The 26,335-nt window shown below is 40.2% G+C and overlaps 1 protein-coding gene across 5 annotated transcripts in view; it reads right to left on the bottom strand.

Moving 5' to 3' along the window:
• Positions 1–26,335, bottom strand: part of xylb (xylulokinase homolog (H. influenzae)) — a 64,736-nt gene that overhangs the window by 22,941 nt on the left and 15,460 nt on the right. For 3 of the 5 annotated variants that reach the window (XM_017478920.3, XM_017478911.3, XM_047157997.2), the window contains 4 exons: positions 23,617–23,732; positions 23,280–23,353; positions 18,959–19,055; positions 3,475–3,533 (listed from right to left, as the gene is read on the bottom strand). In XM_017478920.3, coding sequence (XP_017334409.1) covers positions 3,475–3,533; positions 18,959–19,055; positions 23,280–23,353; positions 23,617–23,732 — 346 coding nt within the window. Of the gene's footprint in view, positions 1–3,474; positions 3,534–15,821; positions 16,205–18,958; positions 19,056–23,279; positions 23,354–23,616; positions 23,733–26,335 lie in introns of those variants that run through there. The other 2 variants (XM_017478928.3, XR_006983137.2) reach the window with 2 other exon arrangements.

Raw genomic sequence — 26,335 nt, 5'->3', positions numbered from 1 at the left:
AAATCAGTAGGATAACTACATCTGCATTAAATCTTATTTTTCTGCTTAAGTAATGTGATGCCTTTCCAGCATAGAATAGAATTTATATACATAGCTTTTCTGAAATAAGTCTGGGTTTAAGGTGTGTGTGTGTATATTAGGGATGTCACAATACCAAAAATCTAGTAGTCGGTACCTATACCACCAAAAGTACACGATACTCGAATACCAAAGTCGATACCACGGTGTGGTGTAAAAATAATAATAATAATAATAATAATAATAATAATAAATAAACTCTCCTGGAGGACATCTTCCTCTGGGAGGAGGAGGGAGAGAAAGAGGGAGAGGGGCGGGTAGAGGGAGAGGGGGGGAGAGAGGGAGGGGGGGTGAGAGAAAGGAAGAAGGGGGGCGAGAGAGGGAGAGGGGCGGCAAGAGAGGGAGAGGGGGGACAGAGGGAGAGAGGGGGAGAGAGGGAGAGAGAGAGGGAGAGAGTATTTTAGTTATCAATCACTGTCTGACAATGAGTCTCCAGAGGTGCACTCCTAAACGCGCACGTGCGCACACACACACACACACACACACACACACACACACACACACACACCTTATACTCTGAATGCAAGCATTAGTATAAATTCACTGATATGGTGGCAGGCCAAAAAGATTTATTAAAGGCATGAACATGTGAATAATTATTAGTGACAGTAGCTACATTTAGCTGACAGGACACGGGCTGAATGGCGATGCATGGTGGTCCATTTGGAGGTAGTTTATAACATCACAATGCGTTAGCGTCGTTAACAAATAACAGGCTATCGCTAACATTACATGGAGCAAAACGTTAGCTGGTTTCACGGCAACAATGCAGCTGCCTCAAACAAATATAATATAGGACCGTCTTTCAGGTGCTTCGCCAAATTCCAGGTGTTTCCTCGCTTTGTTTGAAATGAACGATAGCATCGGTTGCACACCGGAAACCGATACTAGGTTTCCTCTCAATGAGTCGGGGCGGAGCTAAACTTGTTAAGCTAAGCTAAACTTCTGTAATTTTTCCCATGTGCTTGTAGTCGTTCCTCTTCTTCTTCACCACTTGTGGACCAACTACAACACTTGCGCTTATTTGCTGCCCCCATCATGTCTGGAAGAATCGCAACCTCAGTACTTTCGGTACTTTCGTTACAAACGGTACTAATACTGGTGTGTTAAATTTGTTATCATCGCTCTCACACTCCCTCATACTGGTCACTGGAAGTTCAACATGGCCCCTCATGGCAAAGAACTCTCTGAGGATCTGAAAAAAAGAATTGTTGCTCTACATAAAGATGCCTAGGCTATAAGAAGATTGCTAAGGCCCTGACACTGAGCTGCAGCACGATGGCCAAGACCATACAGCGGTTTAACAGGACAGGTTCCACTCAGACCAGGCCTCGCCATGGTCGACCAAAGAAGTTGAGTGCACATGCTCAGCATCATGTCCAGAGGTTGTGTTTGGGAAATAGACGTATGAGTGCTGCCAGCACTGCTGCAGAGGTTGAAGGGGTGGGGGGTCAGCCTGTCAGTGCTCAGACCATACGCCGCACACTGTATCAAATTGGTCTGCATGGCTGTCGTCCCAGAAGGAAGCCTCTTCTAAAAATGATGCACAAGAAAGCCCGCAAACAGTTTGCTGAAGACAAGCAGACTAAGGACATGGATTACTGGAGCCATGTCCTGTGGTTTGATGAGACCAAGATAAACTTATTTGGTTCAAATGGTGTCAAGCGTGTGTGGCGGCAACCAGGTGAGGAGTACAAAGACAAGTGTGTCTTGCCTACAGTCAAGTATGGTGGTAGGAGTGTCATGGTCTGGGGCTGCATGAGTGCTGCCGGCACTGGGGAGCTACAGTTCATTATGGGAACCATGAATGCCAACATGTACTGTGACATACTGAAGCAGAACATGATCCCCTCCCTTCGGAGACTGGGCGGCAGGGCAGTATTCCAGCATGATAACGACCCCAAACACACCTCCAAGACGACCATTGCCTTGCTAAAGAAGCTGAGGGTGACGGTGATGGACTGGCCAAGCATGTCTCCAGACCTAAACCCTATTGAGCATCTGTGGGGCATCCTCAAATGGAAGGTGGAGGAGCACAAGGTCTCTAACATCCACCAGCTCCATGATGTCCTCATGGAGGAGTGGAAGAGGACTCCAGTGGCAACCTGTGAAGCTCTGGTGAACTCCATGCCCAAGAGGGTTAAGGCAGTGCTGGAAAATATTGACATTTTGGGCCCAATTTGGACATTTTCACTTAGGGGTGTACTCACTTTATTTACCAGCGGTTTAGACATTAATGGCTGTGTGTTGAGTTATTTTGAGGGGACAGCAAATTTACACTGTTACACAAGCTGTACACTCACTACTTTACATTGTAGCAAAGTGTCATTTCTTCAGTGTTGTCACATTAAAATATAGAATCAAATATTTACAAAAATGTGAGGGGTGTACTCACTTTTGTGAGATAATGTATATACATATGGGCTGGACAGAGTGATCATACACACAAGAGATACTAGCTCTCCAAAATCCACCTTGTTTTGCCGCATATAAGCCAAAAACTGAACATATATCATGAAGGGATAACAGAACTCCACCACTATCATTATCGAAAAACCATGGCTTCACTCTCTATCTAATATGTAAAAAAATAAAATAAAATAAATAACCCCCCCCAAAAAAAAAAAAAAAAAAAAACAGAAAAAAAGATAAGCCTCAATTTTCTGTAACCTTCACTGTCAAAGAAAAGAAAATATTAGCTAATTTAACTCTGCTTTCATTTGACATTCAGCAGATTGTAGCAGTAAAGAACCTAAACTGATGAAATCCTTTCATACATTACACCTGAGCTGAATTTCAGATGATTATTTTATCTTTTATATTACAGTGCCTATAATAGTATAATGTCAAACAGGCATCAACAACAACAAGACAAAACACTGTAATCACATAATGTTCAACATAATTTAATGCTGTTGGATGCTTTGGGATTTGGTATATGCAAGTAAAAAAAAAAAGTGCATTATCTATGCTCTACAAGTCTCTCTCTCTTTCTCACCCTCCAAACCAAGAAACATAAACAAAATACCAATAAATATGCATTAAGACCTAAAGCATTCCTAAAAAAAAATATGCAGGAATGCAAACTTAAGCATTCGCATCTGTTATCTTCTACCATTCTTACATGGAAGATACAGGGAGGCTCGAGACAGGTTCTGTGATATCAATCCAAATATACTGAAGCAATGTTCTAACACACGCACAAACACACACACAAATGTTTTTGCGCATTATGACACCACAGTTTGCAACATTTCAGAGGAATTCATTTTAATTTCATGAAAATAAAGCACTGCTGGGAAAGCCACACAAAGCATTTTCAGAATTCTTACTGAGGTCAGAAATAAGCATGCATTCATCAAGCAATTTTCTGTTGTTTGCTGTTTTGCTGCATACCTGAAGTATGTCCTTGTTGGATGAGGCCCCTCCTGTAGCCAGGACTCTCGTTCCTTTAACTATAAGTGAAAAAAAAACATATTACAGTAATGTCAAATGCAAACCAGGGCCTCAGGGATACAACATTTGAACATTTTAACTGTATACACACTGTTAAACATTTCATGTAGTGGCATTGTTATTTCTCTCATAGGCTGAAATGACAACCTTGTTCTATATTTATAGCACTAAGTGGTCTTTAAGGACTTGAGCTCCACAAGATAGAATAACCAGAGCTTGTATACTGCTCTCAGTTTCACAAGGAGCTGTAATAAATGCATGCTCTGATTTACTAAAAGGTTTGTGCATGTGAAAACACGAGCAAACCTGAGAACACCTTTGAAAATAACGTGTTAGCTTATTTAATGCCAGGGTCTATGGAGGATTGTGTCTTTCACATGAGCAAATGAGCAGGTCTGGTCCGTTTTTGCACGTTTAGCTGCATGAATATGCAATTTGGGATGGTTCTAGCTAAATGTTCAAAATGCAGGGCAGTGTGAATGCACACTGATTAATTTTGCATTGACAATGCAATTTAGCATGCCTGAAAGTGTCACTTTGGAAAGGTGATGTTTTTACATATGCAAATCTTCAGTAAAGTCTCTCAGTACTTTGCTACAGCCAGTATCTTTTTTTTTTTTTTATTCTGTGCAAGAGTTTACGGTTTAGAGAGGTCTAAAATGTTTTCTATTCTTTCTGTATCTTTGTTCTAACCATTGACTCATTATGCCTGAAAATCAACGCATAATTCTGACTGGTGGGAAATAACAAAGAACAGTCTGTCCATCTAGGTAGCTGTGTAGGGTTAGCAGTACTGGTTGTTGTAGTGGTAGCTCTGTAGTGGTACCTGTGTGCTGGTAGTTGTAGCTGTACAGGGGTAGCTGTGTAGGGGTAGCTGTGCAGGTAGCTGTAGTGGTAGTTGTAGTGGTAACTGTGTAGTGGTAGCTGTGTAGGGGTAGCTGTAGTGGTAGCTGGGTAGTAGTAGCTGTGTAGTGGTAGCTGTGTAGTGGTAGCTGTATAGGGGTGGGTGTAATGGTAGCTGTGTAGTAGTAGCTGTAATGTTAGCGATGAAGGGTTGGCTGTGTAGGGGTAGCTGTAGTGTTAGCTATGTAGGGACAGCTATGTAGTGGTAGCTGAGTAGTGGTAGCTGTGTAGTAGTAGCTGTAGTGTTAGCTATGTATGGGTGGCTGTGTAGGTGTAGCTGTAGTGGTAGCTGTGTAGTAGTAGCTGTAGTGTTAGCTATGTAGGGGTGGTTGTAGTGTTAGCTATGTAGGGGTAGCTGTGTAGGGGTAGCTGTAGTGGTAGCTGTGTAGTGATAGCTGTAGTGTTAACTATGTAGGGGTGGCTGTGTAGGGGACGCTCTGGATAAGGGCATCTTCTAAATGCCATAAAATGTAAATGTCCATCTATTTTCTCTGTCACAGGGCACAATCGCACACACAAACTACAAAAAATTTAGAGAGGCCAATCATCCTACAATGCACTTTGGACTGGGGAGGAAACCCCCGAAGCACAGAGAGAACATTCAGCTATTTTGTGTGGTCAATTCTGTATTATCAAGCTAGCTAATATTTGAGAGATTAGGAATAAAGCTCTGGTCACTTAGCCTGAACCAATTTAAGATAGAAAAAAATATTTGAAGCAGAACTTCAGCTTTTTCTAGAGTATTTATTTCGATACTTAGTTCCATTTTTATTTGAGTCAATAATTCAGGTACTTGTACCACCTCTGACTGTGACACACTCACACTGGTGTCACTCCCTACTACAGCCACAGCAAACGGGACAAACCCCACAATGACATTTCTCCCTCTTGCAGTACATTATCATCATCCCTTCCTGTGCAGTATTAAATTTAGTCACCGAGTGTAGCCTTGGGGTGCCAATAAGAACGTAGCACAACCACGATTTGCTGCCACATTCATGCTCTTTCAGTGACCACCAATGACTGATGTTTATCAAAGGTCAGGATGGAGAAGAGAAAGAAAGAAAGAAAGAAAAAAAAAAAAAAAAAAAGCACCACCATGTAGGAGCAGAGACCAACAGAAAGACGGAACATATACAGTATATAGGTTTTAGGGCTGCAACTAACGATTATTTTCATAATTGATTAGTTGGCTGATTATTTTTTCGATTAATGGGGCAGGGCAAACTTTCAGTACCATTGTTTATTTAAAATAAAATCCACAAACTGAGTGTTACAAATATAAACTTCAGACTAAAACTTTACACAACTGTTTGTCCAAATATATACTAACCCAATACACACACACACACACACACACACACACACACACCAGAATATATATTATATTATTAATTTTGGACCATAGTTTAAGTCAGTGCTTCTTGTGCATCCACACACACACACACATAATAGTATTTATGCATTACATGTTATGGATGCACAAAAAGCACGGAATTAAAGTACAGTCCAAAATTAATAATAAAAAGTCCCTTTCACTGCACTTTGTGGTTTCTGTTACTCACTGTCTTTAATCATACTGTTTTACTTTTGATCATAATGTTTTAATTTGACATTACAGATCTTACTCGTGCTCCCTCTGCTCATCATCGCGTCTACACTGCGCATGAGGAGTAACGAGGCCTCGTTACTAACACATCACTTCCGTTATAATAAACAACAGAATTTACACTGCAAGCGCGCAAATACAACATATAATGACAATAAACTTAAAATAACAAAACCTTTTAAGCAACTTGCACCAGTTTCCCCTGCCCCTTACACACAGTGGAGCATTTTGGATCTAAACATAGGTTTGTGCTCATGCATCACTATCGTGCTTCCGGGTTACACAAATTCTGCTTTGTAAAGTTTGATCTTCTTCAGGGTGTTTAATATAAAATACCCCCCTGCCTTAGAGGACTTGGCGGTTGCACACTTTCTTCAACTGTCACTTGACGATTTCGCCTCCGTCTGATGGTTACTGAGGCCTTGTTGGGAATAAAAGGTAACATTGACATAAACAGTAAACTGAAGAAAGTCATTGTCGATGACTCTGGGTATTTGCTAGCGGTGTCACATTACATGCGTATGGCCTCATGTGCCACTGTTATACATGCATATGGCCTCATGTGCCACTGTTATACACTCATATATATATATATATATATATATAATAAATATTATTTAAACAATTTTTAAAACTTTCCCACAGACCCCCTGCAATTACACCACTGACCACTAGGGTTAGGTGTTTCAAACCCCAGTTGAGAAACACTGCACTAGACGGTAGAGTACATAGTGCATAGTGTAAGTTTATATTACTTCATTTGGGACACAACTTCAGTATTTACTCTCCGAAGTGTGTTTTCGGAACAGAATGTACCCCGAGTAAATGTAGCAGACCAACTAATCGATAATGAGATTCGTTGACAATGATTTTCATAATCGATTGTTATCAATTTTATCGATTAGTTGCTGCAGCTCTAATAGGTTTCACTGTAAAAAGCCATAAAAGCACTCATGCAGGGTTTTTTCGAATGGTGAAGAGGCGGTTAAAGCTGTAGTTCTTGTTTTCTCCAACCTGAACATAGAAATGTCTGAACAGTAATATGCATTAATATAGGAAAAGTGCCAGTTTGCAGTTATATAATTGCAGAGCTGGAAACCTTGACTGTATGAATATCTCTATTCAGAAAGTCTATAAATGTGATTTTTGATTACGAGCAAAAAAAAGCAGACATCTTTTCTATCTGGTGCACTGTCAATAATCTCTTGGCTATTACTATTGACAAACAGAGCAGTAAAGTAAGCATGCAGCTGCACTGAGCCATTTATTTTTTCGTCTCTCATCTTCAGGAATCAAAGAGAATCTATGGAGCATTGCATGTGTACAGGTGTGTGGAAACATCAACTTCATTCAGTGGACAGCATAGTTCCAATATAGCATCATAGCCTCGCCTTTTATCACTATATATATTATCATTATATTGTACTTGACTTGTTGGGTTAAGTCTTAATATAAAGATCGCAGAAGGCAAAGCGTATGTCCATTATTTTCATCAAGATTGCAAGATTTATGGATTTACCTTCACCCAAAAGGTCGCATCTGTCCAAAATATGGCCTTCAAATACATCCAGTGTATGAAAGCTTACAAGACAGCTGTCCGCACCCTGCTCTCCAAGAAGGACAGTTTTAAACTATGGGAGCACAAAGCTGTCAATCTAAACAGACTTCTACCAAAAGTAAGGGAGAAACAATATTTTGAAGTGTCCACATAATAAATGGCATTGAGTCTATCGAGTATTGTAACATACACGCGCAGACCACTTTATCATTTTTGTTGATGAGAGAGGACAAACGAGAATGGACAGACTGGTTCCAGCTGACAGGAAGGCTATGATAACACAAATAATCACTCTACAACCATGGTGAGCTACACCGGACATAGGCTCACCAAAACTGGACAGTAGGGATACCAAAACACATCGTACTACTTTTGCAAAATACACAAAGGTCTATGACACTTTAATTAAGCTAAATTCTTTACGTTAATCTTTAAAGATTTTGTGTTTGCTAGTAAGCGAGCTAACACTATGCCAACTGACGTGTATAAATACAGTGTTGTGAAAAATTATTTGATTTCTTCTGTTTTTGTGTATAGCTCATACTAAATTGTTTCAGATATTAAAACAAAATTGAAGATAAAACAAAGGCCACCTGAGTAAACACAAAATACAGTTTTTAAATGTTAATGTTATTTATTGAAGCAAAAAAGTTATCCAATACCAACTGGGCCTGTGTGAAAATGTATTTGCCCCCATAGTTACTAATTCCCCAATTCTATGAATCATAATGGGGTTCAGCTGGACTAGACATAACCAGGCCTGATTACCGCAAACCCTGTTCAATCAAATCAACACTTAAATAGAACTTTTTCAACAGCATGAAGTTGGTTAAAAGGTCTTACCCAGTAACACACTATGCCAAAGTTGAAAGAAATTATGAGGAAGAAAGTGACTGAAATACATTAGTCTGGGAAGGGTTACAAAGCTATTTCAAAGGCTCTGGGACTCAAAATAACGACAGTGAGAGCAGTTATCTCCAAATGGAAAAACACGGCACAGTAGTGAACTTTCTCAGAAGTTCCAGAACATCAAAAATTCCTACAACAGCACAACAACGACTCATCCAGAAAGTCACAAAAGCGCCAACGACAACATCAAAGGGCCTATAGGCCTCTCTTGCATCAGTAAAGGTCACTGTTCATGACTCCACTATCAGAAAGACTCTGGGCAAATTTTCTTTTTGCTGGGAAGAGGCGGAGTTTAGCCTGCCTTTTATCTAGCTGTCAGTGAAGACCAGTGTTGCCAACTTCGTGACTTTTCAGTTTTAGTTACAAAAGGTTGGGAACCTCTACTGTAGGGAACAACAGATGAAAGATGCTTGCCAATTGTATGTTTGTTCTTGAGTTTTTCCAGTAGCCTGATAGCCAGTTATTCATTCTCATTAATAAAGTATTCCAGGAATATTCAGTTTGTCTGTTTTAATTTATATCTATGTATTTCTGTAAATTTGGTTAATTTTGTAGATTTGCGTTATGAATTAACACAATATTCTGTGGTATCATGATACTACTTGGTATCGTTATACTTCATATCGGAGGATATGTTTATGGTATTGTGACAATCCTACTAGACAGATGAAGGTTAGAAAAACACTGTCTCCAAATAAATTGCTCAGTGAGTGCATCATATAAACAATTAAGAGTACCTACTAAGGATATGTCTCACCTGACTCACACAGCTTCTAGAATCTTTCAAAATAGCCTGAGTGTGTTAATTTTCTGAAGGATACAGTAAAGTCAAATGAGGGCTTTGCTTAATGTGCTTACTGTAGAATAGTTGCGAAATCTGCTCCCCCCCCCCCCCCCCCCCCCTTTTTTTTTTTTTTTTACACCTCTACTTAAACAGTACTATTTCTGCCATATTTCAGGTCGGAAAGGCAAGTGCACTCTCCCACACAGTAAACAGAAATGAACAGAAAAACAAACAAACAACAAAAAAAACCAAGTCAGTTAGTCAGGCCAGTAATTCTTGTTTATTCCCTTCTATTTTAGGAGCTAAGGTCTTACAAGAATCCTTCTAATGCATACAGAAAATGATCGAAAGATTAGAATTATGCTTATACGCATTAATCACATATTCACAAGAGCCCACAAAATATCCTCACAAAATTCCAGCTGGGTGATCATTCACATGAAATAGTATAAGTCAGCAAGTTCTACACAGGCAGGTGAACGCTACATCATGTGCATTCTCATGACTGAACATTGTGCCACTGTTTGACTATAGCAAAGATGTTGTCAATGATAGGATAGAGAGGCAGAAGAAATAGAAGAGCGGATATTATAAACATTATGTTCACTATCGTTGTCATGTTTCAAAGTATAGATGGAAGCCAGTGCAGATTCTTAAACATTTAATAGCAAACAAACATACGAAACACTCTACAACTAGGAAACAAAACACTGTGGCAAAGGTATAGTGAGACGATAACGTGAGACAAAGAGTGCATTGCAAACTGTGACTATATACAAGAGTACTAATTACCAGGAATGTGAATCGGGTGCAAGTGGTCATGTAACAATGAAGCAGTGGCTGTTGGGAACAGTAGTTCAGAGTTCCCTTATTGATTTCATGACAGAACCCCCCCACAAGGCGCTTCTCCCGGAGCAGCTAAAATACACTCCCTCCCTCTAGCGGTCCTGGACCGCTGGGCAAAATGTCCCCACCTGAACCAGGAGACTGAGCGGCGTCCTCAGTGGAGCAAGAAAGCAACGCAATGTCCTCAGTGGAACAGGTAAGCAGAGCGATGTCCTCAGTGGAAGAGGTGAGCAAAGCGACATCCTCAGCAGGGCTGGAGCTCAGAGTGACTTCCTCTGCAGCGCAGGACAGCGGGACAACTTCCTCAGCAGGACAGGAGAGGGGAACGATGTTCTCTGCGAGGCCCGAGGGAAGCGCCAAGATTTCCCCGAGGCCAGAGAGGGGAGCGAGCTTCTCCGCAAGGCCAGAGAGGGGAGCGAGCTTCTCCGCGGAGCACGAGGGGGAAACGATGCCCTCCGTCGAGCAGGAAGGGGGAGTGACATACGGCGCACAGCAAAGAAGAGGAGCGACGTCCTCAGCCGAGCAGGAAGGCAGAGCGACGTCCTCAGCCGAGCAGGAAGGCAGAGCGACGTCCTCAGCCGAGCAGGAAGGCAGAGCGACGTCCTCAGCCGAGCAGGAAGGCAGAGCGACGTCCTCAGCCGAGCAGGAAGGCAGAGCGACGTCCTCAGCCGAGCAGGAAGGCAGAGCGACGTCCTCAGCCGAGCAGGAAGGCAGAGCGACGTCCTCAGCCGAGCAGGAAGGCAGAGCGACGTCCTCAGCCGAGCAGGAAGGCAGAGCGACGTCCTCAGCCGAGCAGGAAGGCAGAGCGACGTCCTCAGCCGAGCAGGAAGGCAGAGCGACGTCCTCAGCCGAGCAGGAAGGCAGAGCGACGTCCTCAGCCGAGCAGGAAGGCAGAGCGACGTCCTCAGCCGAGCAGGAAGGCAGAGCGACGTCCTCAGCCGAGCAGGAAGGCAGAGCGACGTCCTCAGCCGAGCAGGAAGGCAGAGCGACGTCCTCAGCCGAGCAGGAAGGCAGAGCGACGTCCTCAGCCGAGCAGGAAGGCAGAGCGACGTCCTCAGCCGAGCAGGAAGGCAGAGCGACGTCCTCAGCCGAGCAGGAAGGCAGAGCGACGTCCTCAGAGGTGCGGTAAAGCCAACCGATGCCCTCAGCGGTGGAGAAAAGCAGGGCGAGTTCCTCAGTGGAGCAGGCAAGCACAGCAGCGTTGTGCACGGGGTTGGCGAACAGAGGGGAGCACTTGGGTATGTCGGGAGATGGAGCAACATCTTCAGCCAACCAGGGCGACTGAGCGACATCCTCAGCTGATCCGAAAGGCTGAGCGGTGTCCTCAGACGAGCAGGGAGGCTGACTCACGTTCTCCACTGACTCTGTCCGCTGGACCAGACCCACAAGGTGGGAGATGGCACCAGGCCAGTCAACAGGCTCCCACTTGTAATCGGACTCCTCCATGTCCTCCTGCTGCTTACATAGCGCAGCTTGGTGGTGCTCCTCCTCCTGCTGGCGTAGCGTAGTGTAGTTCTCCGTGAACATAGGTGGTAGAGTGAAGCCCAGGTATTTCACGATTATCTGCTGCTTCCGAGTTATAGGTCTCACATTCTGTCCCGTTTCAAAGTACAGACGGAAGTAAGTGCAGATTCTTAAACATTTAATAACAAACAAACATACATACAAAATACTCTACAACTAGCAAACAAAACACTGTGCCAAAGACAAAATATGGCAGCATAGACAAGGATATAGTGAGACGACAACGTGAGACAAAGAGTGCATTGCAAACTGTGACTATATACAAGTGTGCTAATTACCAGGAATGTGAATCAGGTGCAGGTGGTCATGTGACAATGAAGCAGTGGCTGTTGGGAACAGTAGTTCAGAGTTCCCTTACTGATTTCATGACAATCGTTTACTGCCTGACTCGGAGCTAGCCTTGGCTATGCAGCACATCAAATTAACAGAATTTTATAAATACATATTCCGTTTCATTTAAAACACATCATCACCTAATGCGTGTAAATAATAAAGTGCCAGTCTTTGTTAGATATGCATAGCAATCTTAAGTGTTCGCTTAGAGCCTCAGTGACCATCTAACACTGCAACAATTCCAACACAGAACCGCATTGAGGTCATGCTTTTTATTTTAATTTCAGAGGAATTTGCCACAAATCCTGTCACTGAATTTCAACATTTCTAAATGTGCTTGTTCAGTGCATAAGGCACCAATTTCAGCAATATGAAGGCATGAGATTTTATATAATATTTCCTAACCATAAATTATTATACGAATGCAGATTTGGCATGGTACATGAATTATCATAATATAAAAAATGATGTTTTTTATTGTTAAAAAAGTTTTTTTTTTTTTTTTTTTTTTTTTTTTTTTTTAAATAGTAACCAACCCGGACAAGTTAACAAGCCAAGGTAGAGTTCCACAATGTACACAATGTTATGTATACTGTATGTATAACTTGATTTAATACCCCTAAAGTAAATATTATTTGCAGTTACAAAGAGGGTAAAAACAGAAGCAGAAAAAATGCTAAGTCACAACTAGAGTGCTAAGTGAGAAATTGCGAAATTGGTGACTTTTTAATGTCAATCTTCCAAACTAGCCTTGAGGAGGTTTATATTTCACAGTGACATACAAGCTATATATTTCTAATCTGACTGCAGCTGTAACATTACATTGCTGAACAAGCAAAATGTGACTAATCCTCTAAGCCCATATTTACTTAAGTCAGCTTCAGTGGAGATCAGCTTCTTGCATCGAAGTACAGTATAATCGCACCTAGATACTGTAGACTTACACCTACAAGGAACTGTTGCTGTAATTATAAAGACTGTCCTGTGTTTATCAGATATTCTTTCTCAGGCAAGACAGATGAGACCAGTTGGCCTGACAGCGGCACTACTAATATTGGCACCCTTGGTAAATATGAGCAAAGAAGGCTGTGAAAAATTGTCCTTGTTTCATTTTTAATATGGTGTTCAAAATATTCACAAAAATACTTTGCTCTCATAGATATCAAACAATTCTAAACACAACACAGGTTTATATATATTAAAAAAATCTTCGTTAAATATAAGTGTGCAACAATTACTGCCACACATTTAGTCAATACTTTGTGCTACCTCCCTTTGCCAAGATAACAGCTCGGAGTCTTCTACTATAATGCCTGATGAGGTTGGAGAATACATGGCAAGGGATCTGAGACCATTCCTCCATACAGAATCTCTCCAGATCCTTCAAATTAAAACCTTTTCACAAGACTTTTAAATGCTGTTGGCATTGACAGTATAAGTGTGTGACAAAGCTCTAACATGAAATGGATTTTAACACGGTATTAACCTTATTTTGAGAAGCTTTCCGATTATGTTAAAACACAAAAGCATGGTTTCGATAACTGTTTCCTTAGCAAGACTTACTTATAATCGTATAATCTTTTCGAAGATTTTCTGGAAATCGGGTTCAGAAAATCTAATATTAAATTTCGAATCTGTCCATTAGGCCCTAAAAAGAGACCTGGTGGAGGAGCTCATCAGAGTGACATAATGTGACTTATCATCAGAAAACAGTCACATTTTCTCTGTACAGATGACAGGGTTATAGCCAATTTATTTCAGGCAATATGCAGAAAACATTTTAAAATATTAAAGACGACTGTTTCATGGCAACTACTTTACAATTCAAATCATTCTATAAAACTGCCACAGCTTTGCCAGCTAGCATTAGTGTGTGTCAGCATGAGATAACCCAGGACACTGACACTGTCAACACACACAATTCACTGAATGATAATAAATGGTAATTTGTCAGGTTTCTATTGTTATTGTATGCAGTTGTGCTGCTCGGAGCATTTGAAATATTGTATGCTTAATCATCTCATTGCGTTCATGATTGTCCAGATTCATCTTAATGTTGTGGCAGTATTGAAATTTTGACAGTCATGCAAATAAAGCTCAGAGCTCTGCCTGCCTTTGGAAGTGAATGAGAGAGAGAGAGAGAGAGAGAGAGAGAGAGAGAGAGAGGCCACACACTGGTCCCTGAGTAAGTGCAGTACAGATCAAAGAGCATGGTGAATAATTTACAGCAATAGTAGGACTGCAGGGAGAATCAATGTCCCTTGACTAAGAGATGGATTTACAGCACATCCTGTCATGTGAAAAAATAAGTATACCCCATGGAGATTGTTGGCTTTTTTTGACATATTTGGACAAGCAAACATTTGATCAGCTTTGAAACACTGCATATTAATACATTTGACATACATGAACAAAACCACAAGGAAAATGAGCTTTTTCAATCATTTATTCAACAGAAATATCAGTAGAGGTGATATTCTTCTGTGGAAAAACTAAGTACACTCTTGGCCTCAGAAGCTAGTATTGCTCCCTTTACCAGAAATAACTTCTTGTAGGTGTTTTGCTTAATTGTCCACCAGTCTCAGATATCTGCTTGTTGGAATTATTGACCACTCTGCCATGCAATATTCTTTCAGTTGCAAGATGTTTGAGGGTTTTCTTGCATGTACTGCCCATTTCAAATCCCCCCACAACATTTCTATGGGATTCAGATCCAGGCTTTGACTAGGCCATTCCATAACCCTCCATTTCTTCTTTTTCAGCCATTTCTTGGTGGATTTGCTAGTGTGCTTTGGATCATTATCCTGTTGAAAAGTCCACTTTCGGTTCAGCTTCAACTTTTGGACAGATGGCCTCACATTATCTTCATGTAGAATTCATAGTTGAATCAATAAATGCAAACTGTCCAGTGCACGAGGCAGCGAAGTAACCCCAAACCCCAAACCAATAAATTTCCACCACCGTGGTCACAATTGATATGAGGTGCTTCTCCTAAAAAGTTGTCTTTGGTCTGCACCAAACATATCTGCTGTTACTATGGCCAAACAACTCTATCTCTGATTCATCTGTACAGAACACATTATAACAAAAGGCATGGTCTTTGCCTATATGCTCATTGGCAAATTGTAGTCTTGCTTTAATTTTCTTATTTAGACAGCAAAGGCTTTTTCCTGGCACGCCTCCCGTGCAGGTCAAATTTGTTCAATATCTTCTGATTGTAGAAGCGTGCGCGTTGACACCAACAGTTACAAGACTTACCAGCAGATCCAGTGATGAAATTTTGGTGTTATTGGAGACTTCTTTCTGAATTTGCTAGGACGGCCAGTTCTGGACAAATTGCCAGTCGTTCGAATTCTGCACCACTTGTAGATGATTTTCCTTACAGTGGAATGATGTATTTCAAATAATTTGGAGATCATTTTAAATCCCTTGCCAGACTTATAGGCATCCACAACACCAGGCACTAGATATGAGATGGGTATAAATAAAACAGGTTCCACCTGCACTCCCTAAGCAGGTTCAAATCACTGGCACCCAATCCTGAACACCTGATTTTTTTTTATGGATTTGAAGGTGTGATAAATGTAGGGGTGTACTTACGTTTTCCATGTGACTGCACTGTTTTTTGTTAATCTAAATGAACAAATTACTTGAAAATGTCAATTTTATGTGTCATTAGATGCATCAACTTTATTAATATGCACCGTTTCAAAGCGGATCAAATGTTTGGTTGTCCAAATATGTCAAAAGAACCAACAAGTTCCATAGGGTGCACTTATTTTTTCACGTGACTGTATGTCCCCACCGAGGGGGGGGGGGCCTTCATATGTTTAATCATCGTTGACATTATCTTAATGGATCATTCTCAATCAGTGCTCCATGCTGAGAAATCGAAAATAGTAAAACATGTTTAATATGTGGTGTGGTGTGGTGTGGTGCGGTGCGCTGTGTCAAAAACTATAAAGATGCCGAAAGGCAGACATTTCTCTCCGAGCTGTGTTTACAGAATAATTTGTAAAGGGTACACCATATTGCCGATATGTTTGTGTACACTTATGAGCGATTTGTCAGCCACCAAGTACATTATTAATAGTTATCAATAGACAGTAGTGAGCAATACTTTTAGCAAAAATGGTCCCGTCAGGGTCCAGCTGACCTTCAGCAGAGAGTGATTTCAGCTTCATGCCACCCCCAGATAAAAACCCTGCAGCAAGGCAAAATGTCAAATCACCCTGAGCATAAATCAATAGACAAAGTGCTAGTATGGAAAAAAGGGGGGGGGGGGGGGGACCCTTCAGTAATGTACCTTTTGCCTGTGGCATTTTGGAGAAAAATAGTCCCTGATTGTTGGTCAGTTGGTTTATTATTCAGCATTAGAAGGAAAAAAATGTAAGCACAAGCTGATAAATATGAAATAGTCTTGGGTATAAACTATAGCACAGGGCACCTGGGACCTCATGAGTTTTAGGAGGAGATCTGAGAGATTTCATTTCCATACATTCTTATGCCTGTGTGATATTGATTTCCCATTTTGAAATTCTGATTAACGATTTAATTATCAAAAGCTGACACCCGACACCCAACCCCCCCCCCCCACACACACACACACACACAAAATAGATCGACATATAGTGCCCTTCATAAAATATTGAAAATATTGGCACCCTTCATAAAAATAAACATAGCCCAACAATTCAAATTTCCAGTCAAAAAACAGGAACAATGATTTATCTTTAGTTCTAGTGAGAATGATTTTTGCTATAACATTTTTTTTTTTTTTAAAATAACAGCATTTTCTCTTCAAAATAAACGTGTCAAACATAATGACATGACTAAGGAAGGTCTTAAATAAGTGCAAATAAATTTTTACTCTTGGAAAAGCATTCCCTGAGGTATAAATATGGGGATGCACACGTCCCCATATTTATACCTAAATGCACACTAAAATCCTTTTAGTTTTGTAAACTACTTCAAATCAAACATTTAAATACATTCATACAATATCCCTGTTTGTTACAGCTCGAAATATTACTCATAATATTACTCATTTTGTTATAATGTTACTCATTTTGGGGTCCTCTTTTTTTTTTAAATTAGGAGGGAAAAATGGAAAACTAACCTTTCAGGTTTAAGGGTTTTCTAGATGTTGTACTAGTACGAACACACACACACCCGTATTCACTCAAGTTTTGCCTCGTGACTTCCACCAATCTAGTTGATTTTCCTCTATGACATTTTGACACAAGTTCAGACACAGCTACAATTGTGAATTTTGATATAGATATTGAATAGATTTGATATTGAATAGTGCATAATTTTCTTTTTTCTATTTATGCCCCACTTCGAAGGTCGACACATGCTTCCTCCAAAACATGCGAAACTTCTGTTCATGCAACATAACAGAGAAGCACAATTCACTGGTGTCCTTCTGAATGACAGAGGACACAGGAATAGCATCCCTCCTCCACAGAGACCAGGGCCAATAACGCGCTCTAGTAGAGGTCGACTGATTGATCAGTTTTGTTGATTAATCTGCACCGATAACTGATTGCTGGAATGATTGGTTATAGCCAAAAATCCATGCCGATGTTTCCGGGTTGGATCCGTTGCGGGAGCGGCTCAGAAGGGTCCACTGTCATTGTATGGTACGATAGCAGCCTCTAGAGGCGAAATAAAAACTATCACTAGTAAATTTTGTTGTGCTATTTGAAGTGGTTTTTTTATATTCACTTTGGATTCATTGTTTTTATTTGTTATTTGGAGTGTTAGTTTTTGGTTCAGTTTAGATGTATATCTTTTTTATACTTTATTATTTCTTACTTAAAAATGTCTTAATAGTTAATATATATTAATATTTATTCCATTAAAAAGGTACAGAACATTTTCATGGTACAGTCATAGTATCAATTCTAAAAATTATCGGTTGATTAAATCGGTTATCGACAGGTACTGCACGACTTAGTTGACATAGATGACAGTAGTATCGCTGAAATTTTAACTTGTATCCTAAAGATAGGTTGAACACTTCACTGACACACTATTTAGGAGTGGGAAGTCATTTTCTTCTCATTAAATGGAACCACTGGGCACATGAGTTCAAAATGAGACTGCAACATAGGCACGGTATATAATTCGAAACAGAGTGAAAAACTAAATCGTCATGTATTTTAGCAAATCAAAATGAACTGAAAGAGGAACTGAAGCACAATGCTGAAATAATATGATGATAAAATGATGGCATCTACTAGCTTTGACAGGCCATGATTTTATGCGTCTCTGCCTTGTCTGTGTCAATCAAAGTTACATAAGCAAGAAGTTTTCAGTCCGTTTCGTTTGTGAAAATCTTGCCAATGCTGTTCTAATTTCAGAGAGATTTTCCCAAGTTGCTGACAAGGAGCTGCTGACCAGCTGTACATTTTGGAGAAGATGTGAAGCAGAGAAGGTGTGATTGCATTTTAAACAGCTCCGGAAGCAGCAGGGACAAACTGCGAGCAGGTTGGGCAGCACTCAGGGCAATCTCTCTCAGGCTGGGAGAAAACTCACGTCTCTCAGCACCTGATCACACTTTAATTAAAGTAGGTGTTTTGCCGGCTGTCTGCCTGCAAGCTTCCCTACTTGTAAAGTAATAACCCTCGCTGTGATTTCTGCTGCAACATAATAGAGGAGGCAAAACAAAATAATGACACAAAAAGGTACTGTAAAAACCGGACATTGTGTCAATAAAACTAAACCACTATTGGCCAATAATACAGGAGATGAAGGTAATTTCATTCAGTGTACTAGCAGAACTTTGAGCTGTTGAATTCCTCTTAGAAAACTGTGAATCAAGCCTCAGAAGTTGCAGATACACAATGATAAAGAGGAAAATAGACACACAAAGCTAAATAACGTGAGTTGGATTGAAGGGAAAAGAACAGAAGAGGACAGAGATTGTGAACATGAGACTGAGAACACTTACTAATCCTATAACCCAACTTTTGGGCATGCACTCTCTTTGCCAGGAACTGTCCTTCAACCAGGGCTCGAATTTCTACCTCCAGGGTGAAGGCAGCTACCTGTGCAGAAGCAGAACACAAAGGCAGCTTTAAGTATGGAGACAGGGCTGATTCTTGCTTCCACAAAGCACTCTTTCACTGCTCCAGCATTCCCACAGCGGAGCTGAACAGCAGCAATGACCTTAGCTCACACCGCAAGGCATCTCTAAATCCTGCCGTCGAGTAAAACCAGCCTTTCACACTGATCCAAGGGCAGTTTTTAGGTTTGTCTGAAAACGGGTGGGATTACACTCCGAGATAGTGGCTGGTGATCTCAGATCAGGGGAGAAAGGGTAACTTCCAGCCTGCTAGAGATAATCTCAGCAGTTCACAGAGAGTACAAGGACAACATGGCCATAAGCATTTGTGAAGAGAGTAGAGATGAGCATTGCTACTAATGGAAGCTCAAAATAAAGAGAAGTCTTTTAAGAGGATAAGTAAAAACACCTCACTAATGTTACAACTTGTCATCGTTTTTTTTTTAACAATGCTAACTTAGAAATGAATACATTATGAAAAGCAAAATGTTTAAAAGACCCTCGCAACATGACTTCAAATGGTAAAAGCTCTTTGTGATGAAGATCGTTGTGTAAAATGCTTTACAGTGATTTTAGCATGTTTAAGAGCTTTTTTTACACCCTAAAACTCCCTTACTCATGATAAAATCATTGTAACACATGTCCTCAAGTAGCTTATTGCTTTTATACAACCCCAATCTCGAAAAAGTTGGGACAGTAGGGAAAATAGAGGGAAAGAGGAAGGATTTGTAAATGTACTTTAACTTGGATTTAAACAAAAAACGTATAAAGACAACGTATTTGATGTTTTACCTAATAAACGGCAAAGTTTTTGAAGGTAAACTTTTATTTTGAAATTGATTCATGCAACACATTCCAAAAAAAGTCGAAACAGAGGAATTTAGGACTAATAGCGATGTGACCAGTTGAAATAAGAAGGTTATGTGAAACAGGTGAGGCAATCGTCTAATCACAGTATATAAGGAGCCTCCAAAAAAGGCCTAGTCCTTCAAGAGCAAGGACGGGTCGAGGCTCGGCAATCTGCCAACAGACGCGTCAGCGAATAATCCAACACTTTGTGAGGAATGTGACAACATTCCTCAAAGACAAATCGGTAGGATTTTGGGCATTTCACCTTCTACAGTGCACAATATAATTAAAAGATTCAAGGAATCCGGTACATAAAGGGCAAGGCCGAAAACCTTTTCTGAATGCCTGTGATCTCCGATACCTCAGACGTCACTGTCTTAAAAACTGTCATGAGTCAGTAATGGATATCCTGACATGGGTTCAGGAATACTTTGGTAAACCTTTGTCATGTCAACACCATTCGCCGCCGCATCATCAGATGCAAGTTAAGGCTTTACTATGCAAAGCAGAAGTCATACATCAACACTGTCCAGAAGCGCCGCCGACTTCTCTGGGCTCGGCCTCATCTGAGATGGACAGTAATACAGTGGAATCATGTTTTGTGGTCCGACAAGTCAACATTTCAAATAGTTTTTGGACAAAACAGCCATTATGTTTTCTGGGCCAAAGAGGAAAAGGAACATCCAATCTGTTATCAGCATCAGGTCCAAAAGCCAGCATCTGTCATGGTATGGGGGTGTGTTATTGCCCATGGCATGGGTAACATGCATATCTGTGAGGGCAGCATTAATGCAGAAAGATATGTACACATTTTAGAGCAACATATGCTGCCATCCAGAGCAGGACAACGCCAAACCACATTCTGCCTGGATTTCAAGCGATTTCAAGCGTAAGCAGAGAGTGCGGGTGCTAGCATGGCCTGCTTGCAGTCCTGACCTGTCTCTTATTGAGAATGTGTGGCACATTATGTAGCGCAAAATAAGGCAATGAAGGCCTTGTACAGTTGCACGGCTGAAGAAATACATAATGGACAAATGAGGGAAATTCTGTGTGCTAAACTTAACCTACTGGTGTCTTCCATTCCCAAACGCTTAATAAGTGTTATTAAAAGAAAAGGTGATGTTACACATTGGTAAACAGTCGACTGTCCCAACTTGCAGTCATCAGATTTGAAATGAGTATAAATTTTCAAAAATAAATTAAATTCACAAAGTAAAACATAAAATAATGTATTAATAATGTGTTTGCAATATACTACAGGGTGAATTGGATTTTCAAATGACTTCTTTTTTTGCATTTTCTATACTATCCCAACTTTTTTCGAATCAGGTTTATAAAAAGCCAAGAAATATATGTAATATATTATTCATAATATGTGCAATAAACACTTCTTCTGCCACACAATGTAGTCTGCTAAAATTAAGCTTTGGTTGCTAAGCAACAAATGATTAGTGTATTCTATAGACATAATCACTTATGCATACAGAATTCAATTATTGCAATGTGCATATACTGTATATTTTGCAAGGATTTTACAACAGCTTCGAACACAGCTTATTTTCTGTGGGATCAGAACTGTGTGGTTTTGTGTAATCACATACTGATTGACAAAAGGTATCACCCTGGCAACATAAACAACTTGTGAAGTGCTAGCACTAGAAAAACATATCAGAATGGCACTTCAACAGCACTTTGGTTTTTACATTTTATGCCATGAACGGTGCACGGTGTGTTGGTGCATATTGTACACAGTCCTAAAAGAACAATATGATTTGTGTCCACTGCTACTTTCACGCTTGAAGCTAAGCAGGGTTGAGCCTGGCCAGTACCTGGATGGGAGACCTCCTTGGGAAATCTAAGGCTGCTGATGGAAGTGGTATTAGTGAGGCCAAAAGGGGGTGCTCACCCTGTGGTCTGTGTGGGTCCTAATGCCCCAGTATAATGACAGGGACACTATACTGTAAAAACAGCACACATCTTTCGGACGAGACGTTAAACCGAGGTCCTGACTCTCTGTGGTCATTAAAAATCCCAAGACACTTATCGTAAAAGAGTAGGGGTATAACCTGGGTGTCCTGGTGAAATTCCCCCATTGGCCCTTCTCCATCATGGCCCCCTAATAATCTCCATCTCTGAACTGGCTACATCACTCTCTCCACTCCAGTAATAGCTGGTGTGTAGTGGGCACTCTGGTGCACTATGCCTGCGTCCCATCATCCAGGTGGATGCTACACACTAGTGGTGGTTGAGGAGACCCCCCCAACTATATAAAGCGCTTTGAGTGTCAAGAAAAGCGCTATATAAATGGAACTTCAACTGTAACTAACTCTTCTAGCTAGTTTAAAAAGCTACAAAGAGCATGGCATTTTACTTTGCAGCAGCAGTGTGTATATTGAGCCCAGTTTAATAAATTAGACTAAAATGAGCTTTATTGTCCTCTCATTTAACTGCCTGCTATCACACAGTGAACAGCTGCTCATTAGCAATTTTTAGGGTCATGACCTTTGCTGGTGAAGCTTAGCAAGATCAGATTAATTTTATAGTCAGCATTGTCCATTTATAACAGCGTGAGATCTTATTAGACAAATGAGAAAATGTCATGGCTTTTCAGTGTGCCCATGTACAAGTAATAAATATAAGAATAAGTAATAAAAGGAAAAAAATTATATACAAATGTGCTAATTAGATCATTTTTAACAGTACTAGAAGTAGCTCATGGCGGCTATGGCTCAGGTGGTAGAGCAGGTTGTCCACTAATCGTAGGTTTATGATTAGTGGACAAGGATTCCTTGGGCAAGACACTGAACCCCAAGTTGCTCCCGATGGCAAGTTAGCGTCTTGCATGGCAGCTCTGCTACCATTGGTATGTGTGTGTGTGTGTGTGAATGAGACACAGTGTAAAGCGCTTCGGAACCGCTAAAGTTAAAAAAGCGCTATATAAGTGCAGACCATTTACCATTTACCATCATGATTGTCTTAGCGCAGCCAATCTGTAAATTCTCACTCCTTACTGATGAGGGAAAATACTTACCATTAACACACAAACACTAAACCAATGTGTAAAAACAGTAAAAATTCTAACTAGACACTGTTTCACTAATGCTCAAACACAATGTGATTGCACCGAGTAGGAAACCAGTCAGCTTTTTGTATTTAGATTACAAGGGTGCTGATGTGAGCACCCAACTTGAATTGGCGACACAAAAATAGCAGAAAAGAAAAGAAACTACAAACAACAGACGCAAACGATTACAGCTAATTATCAAACTGAGTAAACAGGGGCTTTAACTGTTACCTTAAATGTTTACAACCATAATATGATTAAATTTAATGGTGTTAAACGCCAAATTGTACCTACTTTTTTATCATGCTGATCAAATCTGTGAATCCCAACTGCTGGAGGTGTGATCTCCACTGCATCAAAATAAATTCCTGAAAAGTGACAAGCCAAAAAAGCACAGCATGAGAAAGTAGCTGATTGGATCTAATTCATTTATCACCATCTATTCACAGCATGGCTCCTGTGGGAGTGTAGCATCGCTCTGTAGGGCATGACCACATCTGGACCAGATTCCTCTTAATTAAATCAGCAAATAACGTGCAAGGCAAGCATGTTTATCAAATTACTCCTAGGATGCGCTTATAATGACAGACATTTTTAATCAGTAGAACAAATGATGTAGGTGGGCAAGCACCTATGTTTCCATTGTTGCCCATGGGGCTGGACCTCAGGGCAGTGGAGAAATCTTCCCATGATCCTCCAGCACACTCATTACGGATCCTTTCTCTGGTCAGGGAGCCGTTCTTATAGCTGAAAAGAAGAACCAGGTTATGGGTTAGACCTGAGGCTGTCCAGATGATCACTAATATATATATATATATATATATATATATATATATATATATATATATATATATATATATATATATATATATATATATATATATATTATATAAACTGTAAAAAATAATAATAATAATAATAATAATAATAATAATTTGCATTTAAAACTGTATTAGTTCTCTGAGGCACACTGTGGTGCAGTCTTGTAAAGAAATCAACTGGTAGGTTTTTCTAAACATCTTGAAGAACCCTTTTTAAATTGCTTTTTACTTAGTTGGAAATTAAAGGGAAATGACATGAACATGTGTGATAAATATCTGAAGGTTTCCAGAACAAAGTAATCCCCCCCCACACACACACACACACACACACAAAGTATTAAACAAAATTAATCTAATATATAAAAATACATGATATATAAATGTATCTGATTAAGAACTTAAACCATATTAATGCTAAAAACAAAACTGCCTTCACTATCTAACATTGGGCATTTTCCCCCTAGCTTTATGCTTCTGTGGGTTTTTTTTCCCCTTCTTCTTTTTGGCACCTTTTTCATTGATGAACCTTAAATGTTAGTCAGTCAACTGAAACCTGAAGAGAAATGTCCTCTGACCGCCAGCCACCCAAAATGGTAAAATTATCTGTACCAAACAATGTGGAAAAAAAATATGCTGGAATTGTAGCCAGCTCTGCTTGTCGGTATATTTGAGATATGTCCTATAAAGAGTATCTGGAGGAAACGCTTGTGTTTGCAATCAGTTTCGTGTTTGTGGGTGCATGCATATTTAGTGGTCATAAAGCTGTCTTTATCTCATCCAGTTGAGCAGCACTTAAATAAAAATATATAGATGCAACAGCTAATGCATTTCAGTCAGTATCCTTTAGCTGTAGTTATAGTTTACATTTCCAGGAGCCTACGTACAGTATAAGCTCCACACAAATACAAAAAAAATGCTAATATCCTGTAGGAAATGTGATGCTAGCTAACAAATGCTACTTTATGAAATGAATTCATGTTGAAACCCGCAATAGTGACGATTATCAGCTGGATATCACTGCTTGAGCCAGATTAGTCTACACTGTTGGGTGAAATACTACAGTTTATTGGGTTTATTGAGTGGGTGTGACTGGAATTTGTCCAAATTCCATCTGACCAGACACTTAACGTGTACGGCTTCATTTACGATCCTGTCTAAGAAGAAAAATGTACCGAAAAGTCAGAAGCAGAAAGGAAGAAAGGATTTCTAAGGGGAGAAAAAGGCTAACTTGTAAATATAAATCACAAAAAAAGCCATGTTAAAAATGTGATCAGTTATGTTTGATTAATTATTCTCAATGGGTGGCACAGATGTGCAAGCGGGTCGCATTGCTGCCTCACAGCTCCAGGGTCACCGGATCAACTCTGACTGAACACGTATGAATGAATTATTCAATAATTGAAAAATTCCTATTTGTATTTCACATTTTGAGATTTTAATACTTAATACATTTGGCACAAAACAGTCTCCACTCCTTTTGCGCAAGCCATAAAAAGTGCATAAATACATACCTTGAAAAAACAAGTTAATCAGCAGTATGCTTCTATAAGCTTTTATTACCCATTGTCAACAGCCAAGGACCGTGAAGTAAAAACAGGGAAATTGGCTAATTTCAAGGGCCATTGAGGGTTGAGCTGATTTAAAAAAAAAAAAAAAAAGAAGGAAAAAAAAAGAAAAAAGAAAATGAACAAAGAGGTCGTGCTGGCATAGAATGTAGAAGGCGGCTAGAAATTGGTACATTTACATTTATAATTCATAATCCCATTCATATCACCAAGCATATCATCTCACACTTATGCATTAACATACAACTATAGTACACTACTGATGAACACAGCAAGAGATCTCTGAAAAACATGACAATCAAATTCCTGACATGGAATATCCATGGTATTGGCTCTCAGGTTAAAAAAAAAAAAAAAAAAAAAAAACCCAAAGTACTACAGCATCTCACTACACTTAACGCAGATATATGCTTACTTCAAGAAACACATCTCTCAGAATCAGACAGACACAAACTCCACACTCCACAATTCAACGACGTATTCTCTGCCCATTACAACACCAAACAAAGAGGTGTCGCAATTTTGCTAAACAGAAAAATCTCATTCATACACAACAGTACTATACTATACTATTGTTCCCTTCTGGCTCTTCCTTTTAGTTATGCTGTCATAGCTAGTCTTGCTGGAGTCCCTGCTTGCACTCAGGCAAAGTACATTTATACCCTCCCTTTCCCTCTCTCTCCTTTTCTCTTTCTGTCAAGCTACACATGATGCTCCTGAGATGCCAGTGATCCTGACCCCTTCTGCTCTTCGGACCTGCCTGATCCATCCTGATGCCCTACTTCTGGTTGTCCTACTTCTGGTTGGAGTTCTCATCAATTGGAAGTCACATGCTGCTGCTGAGGCTGGTCCTACATAGTGCATCCTACAGATCACTGAGATTGCCCGGGATGGTACCAGTGAATAACCATAAGATGGCTTTGGACCCAAATCATATGAACAGTTATGTTATGATGGCTAGGAC

The sequence above is a fragment of the Ictalurus punctatus genome, chromosome 1, assembly GCF_001660625.3.
Source record: "Ictalurus punctatus breed USDA103 chromosome 1, Coco_2.0, whole genome shotgun sequence".
NCBI lineage: Eukaryota > Metazoa > Chordata > Actinopteri > Siluriformes > Ictaluridae > Ictalurus > Ictalurus punctatus.
Note: the sequence above shows the minus strand (reverse complement) of the source record. Positions and strands in the feature narration are given on the sequence as shown.